The sequence below is a fragment of the Durio zibethinus genome, chromosome 15, assembly GCF_047325235.1.
Source record: "Durio zibethinus cultivar Kanyao isolate XHJ-2024 chromosome 15, ASM4732523v1, whole genome shotgun sequence".
Lineage (NCBI taxonomy): Eukaryota > Viridiplantae > Streptophyta > Magnoliopsida > Malvales > Malvaceae > Durio > Durio zibethinus.
Window position 1 is genome coordinate 5,133,755 of NC_143176.1, and position 21,664 is coordinate 5,155,418.

Consider the following 21,664-nt stretch of genomic DNA (forward strand, 5'->3'; position numbering starts at 1 on the left):
CAAAACCATTTCTTTATGTCATAATAATCAAGTCAATTGATTAATGAATCGGAATAGTTAATTTATATAATTATTTTAAAAAATGATATTTAATAAATTTAAAATTTAAAATTTCAATATCTATAATTTTTTTTTATTATTAGGTTGTAGATTATGAAAAAATCGATTAAATAATAAAATTATACTACGAAATACATTGTGATTTGTCATTTTTTTTTACTATTTTTTTTATAAAAAATTGGTTTGGAATTTAAATGGCCGGCTTCTTAGCTCAAAGATGAAGCTAAAAACATTGGCTTGACTTTGAGTCTGACGGTGAGAGACAAGAAGACAGAGTTTGGCGATCCCAACAAAGTTTAAGCCAAAAATTAAATCAAAAGTAGGATTCTCAATAAAAATAAAATAAAATAAAATAAAGTTGTCACTATTCCAACATGAGAAAGAACCACCAAACTCACACCTAATTCTTAACATTTTTTAAGGATTTAGTCAAGCCGGCCATACCCTAACATTTAAAAAATTTTTTTTTTTAAGTTTCCTATGCTTAATTTATGATCCACATATGATTTGTAATTGTCCATAATTAATAACCGATTTATGATAATCAATCTTTTAAATCAATTTGATACATAATTTTCGTGAAAATTTAAAAAAAAATTAATTCAACAACTTATTACGAATGTCGGTAATAAATTATTTTCTTTATATCTAATTAAATGTTATGATACGGATATATGATTTGACTCAAAAAAATTGTACATCGACCTGACTACGAAATAGGGTAAACAAGATTTAAATTTTGTTTGTACTTTTTTTTTTCTTCCTTTAGTTTGCTTCCTGTGTGAATATAATGGCTTATATTTGATGGTGGAGTCAACGATTTGGGACAGCTTAATAATTGCCAGCTTCTGAGAATTTTCTTTGTTTGAATGTTGGATGAGTTGTGCGTATAGAGATGTTTTGTAATTACCTTGGTTGTGCCTTAAAACAATGAATTAGACATATATATATTTTTGAAGTTGTTTTTGTCAGTTTGTGGTAATAACAAAGCAAGCTCATCATGAATTTGGATCCTCTTTGGATCAAGGCAACTATGTTATTGGAAAAATGAATAGTAATAAAAATGAAAATTTCTAAATTGGAAGTTAATGATTTACTTCACAAAAACTTAAGTGGAGGTTTTTTTGATAATATTTGTAAAAATTATAATTAAAATAATTAAATAAAAAATATCAAATTAAGAATAAAAACTAAAAACCGAGTTGATTGAGATTGTTTAAGCAACTAGCGTAAATAGAATTTGATAGATAAATCATTAATATAATCTAATCTATGGTACATTGAGATAATTGATACGATAATGTATAGTTTATAAACGAATTAAATGTCGTAAATAAATTTTTTTTTTGTGCCTACGTCAATTTAAACTTGCACGTTCTGTTAAATTACGATTTTATAATGTAGTCGCATTCTTTAATCTAATTGCTGTTTTTGTTTCTGTATTCTTGATTTATTTACAAGAGATCGGTTAATAATTAATAAATGTCGACCACTTTAAAATTTTTAAGAAAAACAATTAAAGAAAAAGAGAGATGAAGAAAAATGAAGTGTGGCTAACTGCCCAGAAGATGACAAGTATTTGTAACCCAACATATACTTCAACTGCATTGACAAGCATTGGACACTGAGAGAGACACTTTCTCAAGACTTGGAATAACCAAAAAAGAAAACCAATCAATCTCATGCAATAGTAACTTTGTGCTGAGATGAATGAAAGATCTCCCAACTTAAAACAATTTTGCTTGGTGCTCATTGAAATCCTTGTCCTTTCATAGACCTAATACGAAGAGGCCTTCGTTATCTCCCTTTTTAACTTATATTTCCTCTCTTGTTTATAAGAGAGGTTGCAATTGGCGGATCCATCTTTTGTAGGAGAGTGTTCATGGACATCCTTTAGAATTGACAAATAATAAAATTTAAAGAAAAAAGTTTCCTTAGACACCCTTAAATTTTTTTTAGACAACCTTAAAGATTGAAAAACAAAAAAAAAAAATTTTGAAGGAAAAATTTGTTCTGGACACCTTTTCCATTGATAATATTAATAAATTTATCGATAATTATATATATATATATATTATAAGTGAATACCTAAAAAATTCTTGAATCGGAATCATACTTAAAATTTTAAGAGTTGAAAATCTAACCCTAACCTTCGTGAATTTATCTTCTAAAAGAGAATTTGGTCTAAACTCCAAGTTCAATTATGAGATAATCATAATCATAATTAAAATTACATCATGTATAAAAAATCAATGAATTAAATCAAATAATAAATCAATTAACGAATCAAAATGTCGAGGATTATACGATTTTAAGCTAATTAATCCAATGCTTTCTTTGCATAATTGGAGGCTGTTCTGTTAGGCACTCCATAATCGCCAGACAATAATGATTTTGGTTGTGAAAGAAAGAAAAAAAGAAAGAATGTGATCCCATTTCAAGAAGAAGCACCGGTGTGTTGCATTGGAACTTTGGTCCCCCACCTTTACTTTCCCCCCTCCATATATATATATATATATATATAATTTTTTTTTTCATTATCTTTCTCATTATACATGAGAATTTGATTCTCTCTTTTTTTAAGGGTAATTGTTTACTAGGTATAACGTCAGAAATTATTCTTGAATTATAACGAAATATTTAAAATTGTATTTAAATTTTAAAAATTTTTAATGTGATACATCAATTATAAATTTATTAATTAATATAATAATTGAAACGTTGTTTATCAAACACATATTATCATTTGGATTTGACGATGTTAGGAGTAAATATTATAGTAGTTAATAAATTTATAATTTAAATATTATATTAACGATTTTTAAAATTCAAATACCAAATTAAATATTAATTATAACTCAAATGCCATTTATGATATTAATTTTTATTTTATACACCCATCATAAAAAATTTTAAATTTCAAGAATATATATAACAACATTTTTTTTTCTAATTCAACCAAGAAACTCAGGCTTTATATGAATGCAACAATTTGAAAATTAGGATTCCATCAAGAAAATGAGAGTCCGAACAGATTCATTTAGAAAAAGTTGAGTATTTTAAGCCAGAAAGTTCTAATTATTATTATTATTTTTGGTTTTATATATCAAAAGACAAGTGATAGAAGTCATGAAGTGATGTCATGAAGAATTTTTAGTTTTAGTCCAACTTGTTAGATGTCCCATCTGTTGGTTCTCTTCATAAATTATATATTTCATCTTCCAAAAAATAAAAATGGTAGGATGTTATATTAATTTGTGCTCAAGCCAATGATCAAGTGATACATCAAGCTAAAAATTTCTGTGCATTAATTCAAGAAAATTTTTTTGAGAATTGCTCATTGCATGTTGTTATGAAAAATTGTAATAAAAATTTATAACTAAATAGTATCAAAGAGGATTGTGATAGAAAGAATGAATCCTATTCCCTTTCCCACTATACAAAATTCATGTCTTTGTTTCCTATGATGTTGATTTGTAGCTCAATCTCTCTTTGACATTGTTTAATAAATTTTTTGTTTTGAAAAAAAAATCGAACTTGATTCCTTAAAAAAAATATGTATAAATCTTTAAGTCAAATGTTTGTATTAGAGGTGTTCGTTTGATTAATTTAGTTAATTTTAAACTATTTTGTTTAAAATCTAATTAATCAAATTATATATGTTATTTTATTTTTATTAACTTAACTGAATTTATTTGAAAATCTACCTGACCAAATTTTATTAAGTTAATTTTTAAATTAATCAAATAATAAAATATATTTAAGTTACTTTTAATTTTTTATACTTGAAACAAATTAAATAAAATCATTTAATAAAATATTTAAATAATAAAATATTAAATTAAAAACTTATAAAGTAAAATTATCCATTTTACATATTTTTAGTTTTATCTTTGAGTTTTTTATATTTTGATTAAAATTTTAGTTAATATAATTATTGAACTGAACTAATCAAAAATTAAAATTTTTCTAAAATAATTTTAAATAAATAATTAAAATTAATTTAATAATTGATTAATTAATCAAATTATATTAATTTAATCAATTAATTCAATTAAAGTAAAAATATAAACACTCCTAATTTGCATCTGTAATCTTAAATAATTTAAACCTTAAGCCTAAACTTACAACACAAAGGGTAAAGCTTTTACTTTGTGAAATACAAAATATCCTTCTTTTGCCCTCTTGTTTAACCTTCCCATGTTGAAATTTCATAGATTTTTTTTGTCTGAAATTTTTTGATATTCAGTAGTCATTTTAAATCTCGATTATTCTAGAATCGGGTCGAATCGAATTCCATAAGGGAACAAGTTCTCTTTAAGCTTATTTTCTCCATTCATAAGACTCGAAATAAAAACCTTAAGGGGAACCGAGTTCTTTGTCACTCGGACTAACAAGTATTGGTGAAATTTCATGGATTTGTTAAAGCTAGGGATGAAAAAAAATTGATAAATCTAAAAATTGATTCAAAATCATAATGTTTGATTTAATTCAAATCAATTTTTTTATTTGATTTAGATTAAATATTAAATATTAAATATATATATAAAGTTTAGATCGAATTTTCAATCGAAATATGAAAAAAAATAAATCGAATTGAATTATATATTTTTTAAATTTTTATATATATTTTTAAATTTTTATAAAATAAAATAATAGTTTTATATCAAAATTTACTTAAATATATTAAAATTTTATATCAAAATAATATATAAAAATTAAAAAAAATTTAAAATTTAAAATTAACAAATCAAATCGAATCAAATAAATAAATTTTAACTTGATTTAATTTAAATCAAATTACAATTTGATTTAAATTTAAATTAAATTTAAATTTTTATAATATTATATAATATTTAAAAAAATCGAATCAATATCATCCTATCTAGAGGGCACAAGCTTAGTAAACTAACTTGACGAAACTAATGAACCCTGCGCTAAATAAAAGATAACTTAATGAAAGAGCCACGTCCGCTAAATATGCATCTTTAATATGTATGGGAGAGTGTAATACACGACAGTCACAAATTTGTCGTTAGTTTTGGTGGTGGTGGTGTGGGTGCATTGTTGTATTAAAAAAATGTTCCCATCAGCACCAATCCCATCAACGTCTCTGAACACAAGAGTCTATGTAGTCAGGGCTCTGAAGTCAATGCCAAATGCCACATATATTTCATTATTTTTATATAAAAAATATTAATTATTTTTATCATTTCTAACACTTTGTAAATAAGTTAACATGAAAGTGATATAATATTAAAATGATAAAAAATAAAATTATAAAATTTAAAATTATAATAAAAATTAAAAAATATATTATATATATTTATTTATTATGTATTTTTTATATAAAATAAATATAATATACATGAATTACTTAATTTACTAATAGATGTCATGGTTGATAATGGCAAAAAAAAAAAAAAAAAATCCATAACCAAGACCATTTCATCTTTTTAATAGTCTCAAGCCAAATTAATTGTTTTATTATTTTTTCTTTAATAAACTAATCCTAAATTCTCTAACCCCCAAAAGAAGCATTGAAGTTCAACAGAGAGAGAAAGCAGTTAAAAAAAACCTTAAAAAAAAAAAAAAAGAGAGAGAGAGAGAGAACTCACTAACATTAATCCCTTGTTCTTGCTACAACACAAGAAAACAAAACAAATAAGCAACCTTCTTCTCCCCTCATCAAACAAGCCTTGTTTTTCATTCATCATCTCTTCTTTCTCCTCCAACCAAATTAACCACAAAATTTTTGCTATTTTCTCTCCTTTCTCTTTCTCTTAGAGGGTGGGGGTTTGCTAAAGAAATCAGTCACCCATCAATGGAGAATTCAACAAGGTTAGTACAAGAGAACAGGAGCTTCCCATCATCTCCTTTAAACTCCCCACATGGCAATGGAAACAATAGCAGCAGCAGCAGCAATGGGGTTGTCCAAATTCACACCCCACCTCCAACTCCAATTCCCATCTCCAGATCTGAAACCAACCCTTACCCAACAACCTTTGTCCAAGCTGACACAACTACTTTCAAACAGGTTGTCCAAATGCTCACTGGCTCATCAGAAACTGCTAAACAAGCTTCCTCAAAACCTCCAACACAACAACAAAACCAACTTCATCATCATCATCATCAGCAGCAGCAACAGCGGCAACAGCAGCAACAGGATCCACCATTACCATCAAAAACTTCCTTTCCTATACCTCCCATCAAAACCAACTCTCCAAAAAAACAGAGTTCCAAACTTTATGAGAGAAGAAACAGTAACCTCAAAAGCGGCTTCATGATCAACACTTTTCTTCCTTCTAGTGTTACAAACAACAACACTTCTTTTTCTTCACCAAGGAATACAGAGATCTTGTCTCCAAGCTTGCTTGCCTTCCCAAAGCTAGCTCTTAGCCCAGTTACACCATTAAATGAAGACCCCTTCAACAAATCTTCACCTTCTTTAGGAAATTCATTAGTGGAAGAGAAAGCTATAGCTGGGAAAGGTTTTTACTTGCATCCATCACCTATGTCAACTCCTAGAGACACTGAGCCTCAGCTTTTGCCACTGTTTCCAGTTACTTCACCAAGAGTTTCAGGTTCTTCTTAAGAAGAAGAAGAAGAAGAAGAAGAAGAAGGAGAAGGAGAAGGAGAAGGAGAAGAAGAAGAAGAAAGTGATTATGTAATTTGAGAGTGATTTGTCAAGAGGGTTAATGGGTTTTGGCTGAATTTGAGTGAAAAAAAAGGTAGAAGATCTTTCTTCAATTATGTGATTTGATCTCCTTTTAATTATGGTAAAACTCTTCTTTTCAGCATCTTCTTTCTTCATTTTTCTTGGATTATGGCTTGGCACTTAAATTAAAACTATAAAAACTAGATTAATTCTCCATAGATTATATGAGATAAATTACTACTAATTTTTCTTTAGTTCTTTTCTGTTTTGCAAAATGAACAAGTCAATTTCTTTTCTAGTTTTTTGTCAGGTTGTGTTGGCCAGGAAAGCAAGTCATTCACTTTTATCTTTCCTTTGCATAATTTGACTTTCATGAACTAATCTTTTACTTGTCATTCCTTTTGTTTTTGTGTAAATATAATTCTGATTCCGTTCTATGTACAATCAAAACTATGTCAGCTTGGTAGCTCTTTCTGCTAAAAGGGTATCAGAAATATAAAAAATTCTTGTCTCTTGGTACAACCATTACAGTTGTTGTAATAATGTTTATTTCCTCATAATTGAGTTTGTATATATAGCAAAAGAGAAAGGGGAAGACTTTTTTTTTCCCCCAGAAAAGTGAGGGAGAGGCAGTTGCACAATGAAGACTTTGTGGCTGCATTTAATAATGAACCACCATAGTGTGTTGGAAGGATATCCATTTGAGTCCAATTTACAGGAAATTTTTTGGTGCATTTTAATTTTTTAATAAAAATTTAGAAATTTTGGTTAGTTGTTTTACCATGTATAGAGTGTTTTGTCTTTGTAGCTTGATTCATTTCCTGTAGCCAAACTTAGCAGTTGTTAATAGTAGTTTGACAAACTAGCTTTTCTATCATAAAAATGGCCCATAAAAAAAAAAAAATCAAACAGGATGTGACAATATTGGATCTCCTAATATTTTCACTTTTCTATACCAAAATGTTAAGCATAAGGCAAGTTAAAGAAATATCTTAAAAGAATTAGCGAATTAATTCGAGTGGATCGTATAATTAATTTTAAAAAATAACATTAAGTAAGTTTAAATTTTATTAAAAGAATTAGCGGATTAATTCAAGTGGCTCATATATTGCTATTCAGCTTTATTTTTTGTTTCTTTTTCATGGTTTTTTATTAATTGCTGTCTTCTAAACTAATTTCCTTGACTGAAACCCTTTCTTCTTTCATTGCTTTTCATAACTACCTCCACCAGATTTAGTCTGGTTGATCTGTCTTAGCAATAGTGAAAGTGCGGTTGAGGTATACTATTGTTTTTAGTTATCAAAGGCTAGGCAAGGTTGGTAAGAAACTGTGCAGAAAAGAGATTAGTGACCCACATCTGTTCCTTCTTTCAAGATGGAAGAGCTGTCTTTTGTCATTTAAATTTGATTTAGTATGCAATCATGCAACTTTGGTTATTATTATTTTTTTCGATATTAAAATTTAAAATTTAAATTTGTTTTATATTTTTTTAAAGTTGATTGTGTGAATAATTTTTTTAATGCAGTGTTTTTCTTATTTTAGAGACATTGCTCATCAGAGTTCTTAAGAAATGGGAACACACAAAGCAGCTAAAGTGGAAAAGGAGGTCTTTTTGTTGTGATTGTTATTGAAAATGATGTCAAAAGAAAAACAAACTAAAAAAGATGCTGAGAAAATATGGACTTTTTTTTTCCTTCAAAAGTTTTTAACTTTGTCATTGCTTGAATCCCATCAGCTTTTGCATTACCCAAGTGTTAAGCATTCAATTTAAAGTTGACAATAAAGGAAGGGATCAAATTTGAATATAAAATTATAAAATATTAGATATTTATTAAATATAAAATAATTTATTTTAATAAACCTTCATCACATGTAACGGAGATGAAAAAAGCTTATTATGTGACATATAAAATCATAAGATATTGAATATTTATTAGATATGTGATTATCTATTTTAACAACAAGAAACAGTGATGCAAGTGGGAATAACTTTTGTTTAGCTGTTTCACTTGCTTGGCAAAGGCTAGGCTAGTTTCTGTATTTAGAACTTCTATGTTCTGAAGCTAATTTTTCTTTAAAAAGATACATACTTTTCTTATAAAGGAAGTCGTCGTTTAGAAATAAGAGAAAAAAATGATAGATATTAAAATTTAAATTTCGGATTTATTAAATAATAATTTTTAAAAATAATTACATGAATAAAATAAGTTAAATTTCGGATTTTCTTTAAAATAAACTTTGAATATGGGAAAAGTATGCAAAATCAAGCAAATTTTTATGGGATTAATACAGTTTGGAAACTAAGAAACTAAGTCCATCATTGCCAAAATAGAAAAAAATTAAGATCTTTCCTGTTTAAGTTTGTAATGAAAAGAACATTTGTATTGTAATTAAGTAATTAATCAAAAGCTGTTTATCCACTGTAGTTCTTTGTATATATAGTATCTGCATGCATGCAATTTCAACTTCCTCATTAGTCATTGGTAGCCCAGCATTTACTGCTTTTTATTTGCAAAGCTGAATCAAATGCTCATAGAAATTTATACCATTTAAAGCTGTATTAGATGTTAGTTGACCTATTGAAGATTTTGAAATTACTCCATCTTTCTAATCCTCTTTGACTCTCAAGATTTGTTATTGCACTTTTGGTAATTGTTAACAAATTGGTTGAAAGAGAAACAAGAAGGGATGAAATAGTTTCCTTTGATAGGGAGAAAATAAGAGAAAAGATATGGAACGTTTGGCTCAATTGGTTGGCGCATGATCTCTTGCTTAAAGAGCATAACTCGAATCTCTTGTTGAAAAAAAAAAGAAGGAAAATTCAGCAATTTTCGTACTTTCACTCTAGTTAAATCCCATCATTGCATAAATGAGGGATAAGTTTTTCATTTTCCTCTCGTTTTCCTCCCCAATGAACAATAGTTTTCCTCTTCCTAGCTCCCCATTTTCCTTTTTCCATTTCTCTCACTCGGTCACTCGTGCAAAACATGAGGTTTGGCATCAGACATCTAGGGTTCATCTTTTTTGCATATTAGCACCAACAACCATTATTCTTTGAGATGTTAAACATCAACTTCATCGCCCATTGCAAGGTTTAACTCGAATACAATGTTTGGTAGACATCAACCCAGATCCTTTATGGTGTGCCACAGGTGACCTGCACTTGGTTTTGGTTGCTACAGAATATGTATCCATACTTGTATCGATAATGGAATGTTTCAGAACTTTTCACGGCGGATATCTGGGATTCATTCTCCGGACCTCTGCAAGTGAACACCAGCCCTCATTCTTTGAAGCATTACACAACCACAGCCTTGTCCCCTGCAAGTTTTAAATGCTATACAATGTTTGGTAGACATCTCCTTAGATTCTTTATGGGGTAACAAATGTGCCCACACTTGAATGCCAATCTACCCGCAAGATAGAAACTAATCTCATTGCCTAATTACTCGAGCAAGCAATGAATTTGCTTAGAATGAAACATAAAACAAAATCGGCAACAACAGATTGATAAAAGGGTTGTAACAAAACCAAGATTTATTGCATCCAAAAGTGATTTATTTTGTGTATAAACTGTTACAGTTGATCTTATTACAGAAGCACAAAACATCTATTAGATATCCAAGAAGGAGTTGATAGTCTTGAATCCATGGTTCTCTGGAAGAGGACCATTTCCTGGCCGGACAGAGATTACCACCTCCAAACCTAAGACATGGATAAAGATGAAAGATATTAATAAACAAAGGATATTTATTTTTTCTAACAGACAGTATGTATCGCCTTAATTTTCTAGTTGGAGTAACACTGAAATCAGAAGCTGATCTACAACTCCACTGAACATTATAGGTACATAATCAATTTACTATTTTTCTTATGGTAACTTGTTGCACATGGAAATGGGGTGATTTTGATTTTCTTTTTTAATAGTATAGCATGTCTAAGGGAGGAAAACAAACAAACAAACCAACAGAAGAGAAAAAGGAAGAAAGAATATGGGAAACGGTATTCACTTATTTAACAAAATAAGTTTATGACACAAGCCAGGAATCAATGGGTTAGAATATGGACACAGGAGTAGTAAAAGGTAGAACCAATGATTTATGCTATCTTGCAGTCACCGTTAAAATAAAAACTGAGCAGTACAATACCTGCAGCTTTTGCAGCTGTGGCTTCTTGATACAAATCAGTCACAAACAGTATCTCAGATGGCTTATTAACTCCCAATGACTCAGTGATTTCAACATAACTGTGAGTTTCTCTTTTGTTCCTGCAAGCAATGAAGGAAAACATAGTGTCAACTTGAATTAAAGTGTCAAGTACAGAATCAATTGTGAAAGTAATAAACTTACCCCACTGTGGCGTCGAAAAATCCTGACAAATACTTTCTCAAATCGCCAAAGTTTGAATTTCCAAATAAAAGCCTCTGAGCCAACCTGCTACCACTAGAATATATGTATACCTGTGGTGATATGAGGAAGGCGGTGATTAACATTGAAAATTGACCTTTCTGTAAATAAAAATAAGAGAGTACTGATCCTTTTGGAATGGAAGGGTGAGGGAGATAGAGAGAGAGATTTAAAAGGTTAAACACTCTTTAAACGCAAGCCAATGATATGCTTCAGTTTTTCCTTGTGGATATGTATCTCCTCTGAGAAATAGGAGAAAATATCAAGTGCTATGCTAATAAATGATACAACTTTAAGACCATTCAGTAGGATATAAACAAACATGAACTTGAGCTTAGGTCTAGATCAGGTGCAAGTGGACACCTATCTACTAAGAAAATTGGCTTTAGTTTGGCAGGATGATTAAAATAGCTTATGACTATACAGCATTCTGGATCAAATGCATTAAAACATACTCAAAACATAGGCAAATGTAATATCCAGAACCACATTCAGAAAGAAAAAATGTAGAAGAATAAAGTGAAGAATAAAAGGAAAAATGAAAGATACCTTTATACACAAAGCATGCCACTTTTCAAGAGCTTCTGGTACATCATCAAAAACTACTCCTTCCAGCTCATTGTTCTCAAATCCAGTTCGCCATATATGACCCTATTTAGCTTCATATATTAGACCTACCCTCAAGGTAAGCTCCACAAATTTGTTTCTTTGAATTCATATTTGCTTACTTGCAATTGCTTTAAGGCAGTGATTTTTCGATCAGCTTTTATCATTGCTTCCACATTAGCAACCAAAGCTGCAATCACCTCCTCTTTTCCCGCATCCTTGGAGGGGATAGGTACAGTGCCAATAACTCCTTGCTTCAAGTCGTCTTGAACCTGCGGAAAACATGTTATGGATTCAATATAGACATATCATTTAGGAGTCAATTTGGACTTGGTTGCTAATTAGTAAGAACAATATCCCACTGCCTTAACTACAGAAAAAGAGGTGAAGTATTCTTTGATTGCCTATCTCTATTTTTACTGCTCTAATTTTAATCAAGAATATGTAAAGTAAGACAAAAGCAACTTTCGTTCTAACTTATTCTAACACATATGCTATATCAAGGACTTGAGTAAAGGTGCTAAGTGCACGTCCATCCACATGTTAGAGTTACCCATTATTGAACATTTTCTTAAGGTATCCAATATGCATGCCTCAATCCATGTCAAGTGAAAACAGATATTCCAGAAAAAGCCAAGGCTTCACAGTTCAAATATTATGAAAACAGTATGTGGATGTGCTCAAGAGCATCAGTACGAGGTTCACAAGTGCGGAGTAATCAATTACAGTTCAATCCTAGAGCTTAACCAAGCAAGCATATCAGTAAGAAGCATGTATCAAAAGTGGTGATTCCAGTGAATCATTCATGCAAGTCTCAATTCCCTAACTTCCAGTGCTCAACAAAAGGAGTAAATTTTCTCATTTGGCAATCAATTATGGCCTCACTCTTAAAATTAATTCTTTCCTCTAAAATATTTAAAAGTAATTGCCTCAAGAAAGCAAAGCAAAAAGTTTGTAATATGATGCCAGCAGAGCACGATAAAAGGTTCAAAGGTCCAAAAAAATCTTACTTGAGAACGTAACAACTTAATATCATCTTGGGTTTCAGCACTAGCATATGTTGCAGACAAATGCCTCCCAACATTGTTTCGGGTATAGGGAAAGAGTACATCTGCTACAAATGAAATAGGAGTTGTAGTCCCTTCAATGTCAAGCACAATGCAACGCTGCAACATAATAAATTGTAAAGTGAGAGTGAATTTCTTACAATGGAATGTACCAATCTTGTTTAGAAATAAAACAGTCAGAGCCTACCAAAATGTCATTTGCCTATTCATATTAAAGACACAGTACATGCATATGAAGATTGTTGTTCGAAGGGAAATGCTATCGTGTCCAAACCCTGAACTTATACAATTGAAGGGAAAACATGTAAATTTCTTACTGGAAATGGCTGGATTTTATAATTTGAATCCACTGTACTGGCCTTCGCAGACACATTGATCCTGCCATTGACACCTGAAACTCCTTTAACATTCTGAATGGGGCCATGATCTGGTGTAGACCAGTCTAAGCCCAGCTGCTGAAGTTTAATAGCAGCATCAAAGAGGTAATGGTAGCATTCAGCCTGAAATAGTATGTCACTGCCGATGTAAGAAACACAATATGAACACACAACATGTAAGAGCCTCTTATCATACTAGGGAGGTGCATCAACTTATAATAAAGTTTTTTATTATTATTCTTTTCATGTTCTGATTCACAACTATAAGAAATTTATACTGTACAATGAATCATGATAAGTTAACAATAGCAAACTTTTGGCATCTGCAAGCAACAGTAAAGCCATGAGATAGAGAAACTCGAGATACACATTCTGAAAATTTCACCAGTTTGAATTCAAAAATTTACTTAAGTTTCATAAACCTGAGTTTTAGCACTGATCCATGAGTCTCCCCATACATATATGCCATGATTCCGAACAAGCACAGCAGTTGTTTTCGGATAGGCTTCAATCTGAAAAACATTAAAGTGAAGTTCAATTGAGTGAAGGCAATACCATACATTGATAAATTCAACTGCAATGAATGGCTTAACAAAAACAGAATGAATTTCTACTGAACTTCAATGGAGTGAAGACAATATGTTCCCATCACCCAGAACATGGAGTGATTTGTTTAGCCTTTCAGAGTCATTTAGGGTTGTCTAACCATAGAAGGGGATTCTTAGTGATAGGTACTTGACATACTTCTGATCAATAATAGATATGCTCATATTTCCCCTCAATAGGTCTCATCAATAATAAAGTATCCTTTTTTTACCCCAGAAGGTCTTGTCAATAAGTAAAGTTACATAAGAATTTAAGAGTCAAGAAAGGTTGTGGGTAAAGGTCATAGCTACTTATTCATCAAGAGACTGGTTAAGCAAAGTGGCACCAGGAAATAGAGACATATACTCATTGTTGATATAGAATTAATATTCATTAATCTTATTCAGCTATATGAACATTTTATGATCATCATGAAAGCCAATCTCATAATCTCTATTGATGAGACGAACACAAAAGACACATACAGCTTTGGCAAGAGAATCTGTGAGCTCGCTTTCATAGGCAGTGTTCTCGATTATTGGGATCACAAGTTCATCATAGTAACCATGTCCTTGAATACCTTTTATCATTTCCATATGAGTTATCTGCAAATGTCCAAAAGAAAAAAAAGTAAATCAGTCACTGACAGACAGAGAACACAGATATGTAGCAGTGAAGAAAGAAATTAAAAGCGAGAGAAAGAGAGAGAAGCATACTTTAGAATGATATATCACAGTCAACAAGAACTTACCCGAAACTCTTTTGAAAGTGGATTGATCATTGTTACAAGACAACATTCCATTCCATGAGTGTGGATAACAGCTCCAGCATTACGCATATGATATGCCTGAATTACAAGAGAAAAAGAACATTTATAGATAAATACAGAACCCAAAACATATAAAGGGAAAAGGGGGCATTGTGGTAAGGACTGATTCAGTTACAACTTTCTTAGATAATTTATCAACAAAATCCTCACAGATTAAACATTTACAACAAGAAGGCAAATAGCAGTACTAATTTGATTGTTTAACTAAACCAAGTAATCTGCAACTAAACCTTTGGGTAAATGAATTAATAAGAGCCTAAGTAGTTAATAAGTTGTATTCCAGGTGGGTAAAACAAGATTATGCCACAAGTTTTAAGAATGTAATAGTTGAAGTAACAATTAGGATCTACTTTCACCAATGTAATTTTTGACAATTTAGCTGCAAACAATTGTAAGAATATACATCATTCTTGGGTTTCCATTTTGCATGCATAACTTAACTTCAAACCCTCCAATAATAGTGCAAGTTCAGATGGGATCAAGAGCACCTAAACCAGATGAGAACCAAATCTGCTGGTTATCGATTCATAACTGGGATCTTTAATCTACTTTTAAACCAAAGAAAACAACACTTGACTATGCTCTGATTCCAGTCAAATAGTCAGCAATCAGATATCCTAAGGGTGCATGCTTTACTCAGCATCAAATGTAGGAAAACACCATTAAAATCATAGTTTTTGATCTTACATTCACTACCTTTGGGAACTGTTAAGAAGTTTCTCAACTATTCTTTTTTGGTTTCTCTCTCTATCTGGCTTGATGGGTGGGAGAAGACGTGGTTTACAAGTCAAACCAATAATAGGAAACATTTTTAATTTGAGGTCGTCCTTCTTTCTTTTGCTTTGTTTTCTCAGCAATCAATGGAAGCAACTAAAGTTACAGTAGAAGAAGCACCAAGTTATCAACACCATAAGTGCTCATTTTCTCATAAAAACTTATTAGATAAAAGATCAAGCTAAAACCAAATATGATGCTTAAAAGTAAAACATATTGAAAAAGCCTGCTATCCTAACAAATATTACAATATCAACAAATAGGATCAAAATCAACCTCGTAAACTATATCATGGAATTACCAAAGTTTAATAAAAAACACTCAGTAAAATAAACTGTTAGATTGATTAAACAATGTGAAACAATAGTTATTTAAATGCAAATATAATAGTTACCTTCATGAAAAGAGGAGCACAATCAGAGCACTTTGGAGGCTTATGAGGGTATGGCTTTGGAGAAGGTGAAGATATTATAGACCCATCTCCTGATAATATATACATGTCTTCTGGTTCCATTCTCTCCTTTTGAACACCTATCAAAGTACCAAGTCACAAGCCCATAATTAAGCTATACCAGAAGAGATATAAACAGTAACTCTTAAACAATATCTTCGTGTAATCAGAACAATGCAAACAAATAAGCAAACATGCAATTGAAGATGAATGACAATATACAGAATGTAACAATAGGCAAGTTCTATCCATAGCCCACATATCAAACATCCTAGAATAATAAAAAAAGTAATTCATGCTTGAATAACTAAAACCCAAAAGCCAAAGTCTATAGGAAAACAAATATGTGATCTAAAACAGCAACAACTAAGATATCAAACACCCTAGATTAATACGAAAAAACACAAATTTGTACACAGCCTATACATCAAACATTCCGGATTACTACACAAAGACCGGCTTGAGACTGAATATGAAATGCTCATAAGCCAAAATAACCGTGAAAAAAACAAATATTTAGTTGAAACAATAAGAACCTATATTATCAAACATCCCAAATTAGTCATAAGAAAACACAACTTTGAGCATGAATAACAAAACCGAGAAACCAAAAAGTTAAAAATAAATAAATCAGATAAAATAACAGCAACCCAAGATCAACATCCTAAATTGATCATTAAAGAAAACAGAACTTTGATCTTCAATAAGAAATAGCCAGGAGACAAAAAGTAAAGGAAAACCAATAATTGAGCTATAATAACAATGATCCAGATATTCAATAACAAACACCCCAAATTAATCATAAAAAAGATTAAAAAGCATAGCTTTGAGCTTCAATACCAATATTCAAAAGCCAAACAAACCCCATAAGATGATTGATTGAGAAATAGTTACCAGAAGGGGACATGAGGATGAGCTGCTGAGGTTTAGGGATAGAACTATCATGGACCTTCACGGTGATGCTGCCACCTGTTCCAGAGACCCATCCAAGGTTATAGAACTGGCGGCAAAGCTCAGATATCAAAGACTTTGTCTCCTTCACTGCTTTGCTCTCTAAATAAGCTTGTGATACACTCCCCATGTTCAAGCCCTCGTTTACTGCCACTGCTGTTGGTACAGCCACTGCGAAAACAAAGGCTCTCTTTATATACAGCTAGAGCCTCGGAGAAAAAGGAGAATCTTTGGTAAAAAAAAGAAAAAAAGAAAAGCAGAGTTTTGCGAGAGCTTTACAGAGTAAAGCTTTGGTCATTTAGTTTTGTTTTATTATCTTCAATCTCTGTTCAGAGGTGGGACAAGACAATTTTCTGCTGAACATTGTTTTGATTTGATTTGTTTAAGGTAGCGTAAATGTACCAAGGGGCTAGGCCCAGAACCGTAGATCTGATTTTACTTTATCAAATTGGTTTGCTGCATGGACATTCGCTGTACTTTATACATACCAAACAAAATTTATTCCTTCGACCAAAAAAACAACTAAATTTATTTGTTTATATAGTAAAAATATATGTTTTTAATACAGTTAAGGGTGTTTTCTAATTCCGTTCATCGAAATCTTCGAGTTTTAAGAGTCTTGATTCTCTTTCCCGAAATTCTAAAGATGCAACTGATCGAACTATTTTACCTTATTTCATGATGCAAGCATTTCACTCCTTGACAGCAGGAACTTAAGACTCGGCTAACGTTTTACGTGATGATGCCTCTATTTAAGCATCAAAACAAGAGTTACAGGAGACGAAGTAAGAGAACAGATTGAATTAAAAATATTTATCAAGTTTCTTTTCTTATTTATACCTTCGAGGGTGACTAATGGCGGCCCTTGAGCTTTCACTTGACCAAATGGGGAAGTGAGTTAAGATTTGAGCATGTTTTCTTGGGAGAAAGGGGGATGTGGTTGGCTTGCAGGTCAAATTAAATGAATGTTTGAGTTGTATCGGGAATTAATGAGTACTTTGCAAAAGGCATGTTTCATGAGGATTAATTTTGTTGCCTTATTAAACAAATGAAAAACCCAACCCACACTCATTTGGTCCAAAAGTAGTAGCTATAGTGGGTTTTACTCCTAAAACCCAAATCAAATAGACATCTTTTTCTTATATCAAAACCTAAGATCTTTATTATTAATTTTACAAGAATTGCTAAGTTGTTTTATCCATGTTATTCAATCTTTTTTTTCTCGATTTATATTTCTACTTTGCGTTTTGGTCCACGTTATTCATCTTTTTATTTCTTTTCATTTTATTTCTCACTTTGACAGTTACCACGTCATTAGCTCTTTTTTTTTTTCGTTTTGTTTTTCACTAGTATGACAAATTATAATAGATTTAAGAGATTTTTATCTTTCTCTTACCTCATTTGAAAAAACCGAAAAGATTGAGCAAGTGAAACCCTGTAAAATAGGTAAGAAAGAACATTTGATTGAAGAAAATGTCAAAGGAAAAAGAGAAAGAAGGATCAAGAAGCAAGAAAAAAATTCATCCATAAAATAAATTTTTACAAATGTACAAACAATAAAACTTTTCATTAGGAGTGTCATAGTGGTTGTTTCATGATTTTTCTTTCTTTTTTGGTTTTAGGTTTTTTTTTTTTCTTTCTAAAAATATCTGAGAAAAAAAGAAGGGTAATTATTCATTGATTTAAGAATGAGAGAGGGATAAGTGAAAAGTTTCTGACATAAAAAATTAACAAAAAAAATCATGTTTTGACCTAAACAAAACATAGTTGAAAAACTAACAAAATTATAGTCTTTCTTTCGATACATAATTTTTGAATACAATCAAATGTATAAAAAACATGACTCTTCATTAGGTGTTACGTAACTATTCCATAGTTCTCCTTTCTTTGTTGGTTTTTTTTTTTTAATATCTGAGAAAAATAGAGGGTAGCTGTTCTTGATTTATGAGAGAGAGGTAGGTGAAAGCTTTTTGACATAAATAGTTAAAAAAACTATATTTTAACATAGAAAAACGTAATTGAAAAGCTAATAAAAAATATTATTTTTTTTTAATATGTAGTTTTTGAATACAATAAAAAAAATCCTAAAACCATGTAGTGATCTTTAAAAGTCAAAGCATATAGTCAGCCCCACTATAGTTTTTTTTTTATACGTAATTTTTGAATACAATACAAAAAATTCAAAAACCACATTTCTTATATAAAAACATGATTTTTGAAAAGTCAAAGCTTTTTTTTTGTCAGCTCCACTTTAAAATTTATGTTACGTAGGATACCTAGTTTTTGAATATAATCTAAAAAAATTCCAAAAACCATGTTTTTTATATTGAAACATAATTTTTGAAAAGTAAAAGCTAGTATTTGTCAGCCCCACTTTGAACATTATATTAATGTCATGAGCTTTGATATTACCTAAGTTCAAAACAAATAAAAAGTAAAAGAATTAAATACTAAAATAAGGAAAAAAATATTAAGCTAGGTAGCTGTTTCATGGTTATCCCTTCTGTTTTGCTTTTTGGTTTTTTTTTTTTTTTAAATTTGAGAAAAAGAGAGAGGTAGATATTACTTGATTTAACCAAGTTAAGAATGAAACAAGGGTAGGTGAAAGGTTTCTGACATGAAAAATTAACAAATATCACGTTTTGACATAAAAATAAAGTAGTTGAAAAGCTAACAAAGACTATAGTCTTTCTTTGGATACTTAGTTTTTGAATATAATCCACAAAATTAAAAAACCACGTTTCTTTAGAAATGTGATATTTTGAAAAGCCAAAACTGTATTTGTTAGGGCCCATTTTAAATGTTATATTGCTTCCATAAGTGAGATGACACAGGGTTCAAAACAAACCAAAAAAATAAGAAAATTAAATACCAAAATAAGGGAAAAAAGATTATGGGGCTCAAAAAAAAAAAGAAGAGAGAATTAAATTCCAAAATAAGGAAAAAAAGATTAAGCAATAATGTCATGGAAGAAAATCTTAATTTCTTGGAATTTTGGTCCATTTATTATTTTATGGTTCATTTATTATTATATTATAATTTAATACTAAATTTAACCTATTGTTTTTTTTATTAAATTTTTTTCTTTATATTTAATTTTGTTTATTTTTTAAAAAATAGTAAAATTTAAGTATTTTAGTAAAGTAACTGTTTTAAGTATGTGGGAAAGGTTTTTGAAATGAAAAGTTAACAAAAGCCATGTTTTGACCTAAAAAAAACTTAGTTGAAAAGCTAATAAAGACTATAATATTTCTTTGGATACTTAGTTTTTAAATATAGTTTAAAAAATTCAAAAACCATGTTTCTTATATAGAAAGGTAATTTTTGAAAAGTCAAATTATGTATTTGTTAGCCTTACTTTGAATGTTATATTATTCATATTATTAATTTTACTAATTATGATTTATCGTTGACTTCACCTTAGCCTATCCACTTGTCATCCAAAGTTTTTTTTTTTCCTTTTTTCCCTTTTCTTTTTTACTTGAATTTGCTTTTCTTCACCTCACCCATATCTTTACATAACATAGGACAAAATAAATCATATTTTCTTCATATAACAAAGGACAAAAGAAAAGCTAGGGAGAAAGGGCATGTGTGATTCATTTTTTTATTTGAAAAAAATTAATAAATCTTCTCTTGGTTTGAAAAAAAAAAAATAATGGGATGGGTATGTGAGAGCTCTTTTATTTTTCTTTGTTTTGATCCATCGCTGTTTTGCTTTTTGTTTCTATTTTATGTTCTTTGTTTTCTTTATGAATTTTTTCTAAAGTGCAACAATTTAGTTTTCTTTTAATTTTTTAAAGTTTTATTTGTTATTGGGTAATTTGTTTCCATATTTTCTTTCTTTAATATTCCTAATAATTTTCTTATTTTATAAGTGGATCGATCAAGGATTTGGAAAAGAATTTGGATCCTTTTTTAAGAACTGCTGCTTTGCCTATTCATTTCCTTTTTCGATGAATCCTTTAATGGTACAAACAATTCGCTTCTCACGTTAGGAATATTTTATTCGTTTCTTTTCCTTCACTTTCATGCTATTATTATTATATTAATTTGTCAATTTCAAAAGGTGATGAACTAAGCTTTTTCATATTGATATTCTCAGTTTTATTTGAAATGAAAAAAGTTTTTTTTTTTAAATTAAAAAATAAATTATGGTTTTTTTTATTCTATTTGCAAATTGCAATGCAAGTATAGTCTTAAAATGGAACAATGTTTTTTAAGCAATAAAAATTGACCCAAAATGAAATGAAAAATATTTTGGTTTGCAAATTTTAAAATAAGTTTGCATCTTGGATTTTGATTTTGATTTTGCAGTAATAGTAGTAAAATTAAGAATGTTATGTTATCATTTGGATCAACAAAAGTGAAAGTGGGAAATAGAGGCATTGATGATTCATTTTGTTTCATTGATGGAGGAAAGCATGACTATGACTGGCAGAAAATCATTACTGTTATAAGTAATTTTAATAATTATTACTATTTCAATATATAAAATTCTAAGTATTTTATTTTTTTACCTTAAATACAAGATATTAAACTCAATTTTTTTGTTTTAATTATTTTACTTCTTAAACAGCTTTTTAACTTTTTGTTAAAGGATTAAATGTGAAATTTTCTTATTAAATTAATAGGGTTAAGTAAAGATTTTACTTTAGTTCTATTTCAGTTTGAATTTGTTAATGTAAGCTTGATGGTAAAGTTTTAATTAGATTCATTTATGATTCATTTCATGTTTTTAATAGCATCCAAATAGATGTATTTCTTGATTGAAATATTAATTTTTTATTTTTGCTTGAATTTAAGTTTGTAGCCACTTCACTTGTTGATTATTTTTCTTGCGATATGTTATCCTTTCTTTGTTTTCTTTCTTTTAAATTCTTATATTTTGTTTATTACA

General features: G+C 29.7%; 1 protein-coding gene and 1 pseudogene across 3 annotated transcripts; one reads left to right on the forward strand and one right to left on the reverse strand.

The window, feature by feature from the left end:
* Nucleotides 1–5,588: 5,588 nt before the first annotated feature.
* LOC111302316 (VQ motif-containing protein 19 pseudogene) lies at nt 5,589–8,405 on the forward strand (annotated as a pseudogene). Of its 2 annotated transcripts, XR_016328088.1 has the most exons (2): nt 5,639–6,791; nt 8,261–8,405. The product of XR_016328088.1 is annotated as a VQ motif-containing protein 19 pseudogene, transcript variant X2 (transcript). The 2 variants fall into 2 exon arrangements; XR_016328087.1 differs by lacking the exon at nt 8,261–8,405 and having other exon boundaries at nt 5,589–6,860.
* Nucleotides 8,406–10,225: 1,820 nt separating this feature from the next.
* On the reverse strand, nt 10,226–16,930 carry LOC111301689 (putative bifunctional methylthioribulose-1-phosphate dehydratase/enolase-phosphatase E1). The gene is made up of 12 exons (XM_022897535.2): nt 16,708–16,930; nt 15,757–15,893; nt 14,511–14,606; nt 14,245–14,364; nt 13,597–13,686; nt 13,115–13,297; nt 12,741–12,896; nt 11,853–12,002; nt 11,674–11,775; nt 11,068–11,177; nt 10,867–10,985; nt 10,226–10,423 (listed from the first exon to the last, which is right to left on the reverse strand). Exons 1-12 carry the CDS (start codon nt 16,892–16,894, stop codon nt 10,332–10,334), a joined length of 1,542 nt encoding a protein of 513 aa, XP_022753270.2. The 5' UTR covers nt 16,895–16,930; the 3' UTR covers nt 10,226–10,331.
* Nucleotides 16,931–21,664: the final 4,734 nt, after the last annotated feature.

Excerpts from the sequence above, each read along its gene's own strand:
- LOC111301689 (XM_022897535.2), bottom strand. The coding sequence starts at position 16,894 with ATGGGGAGTGTATCACAAGCTTATTTAGAGAGCAAAGCAGTGAAGGAG. Across the intron at positions 11,776-11,852 it reads CTGCCTTAAAGCAATTGCAA|GGTCATATATGGCGAACTGG; the intron begins GTAAGCAAATAT and ends GAAGCTAAATAG. Across the intron at positions 10,424-10,866 it reads CACAGCTGCAAAAGCTGCAG|GTTTGGAGGTGGTAATCTCT; the intron begins GTATTGTACTGC and ends TCCATGTCTTAG.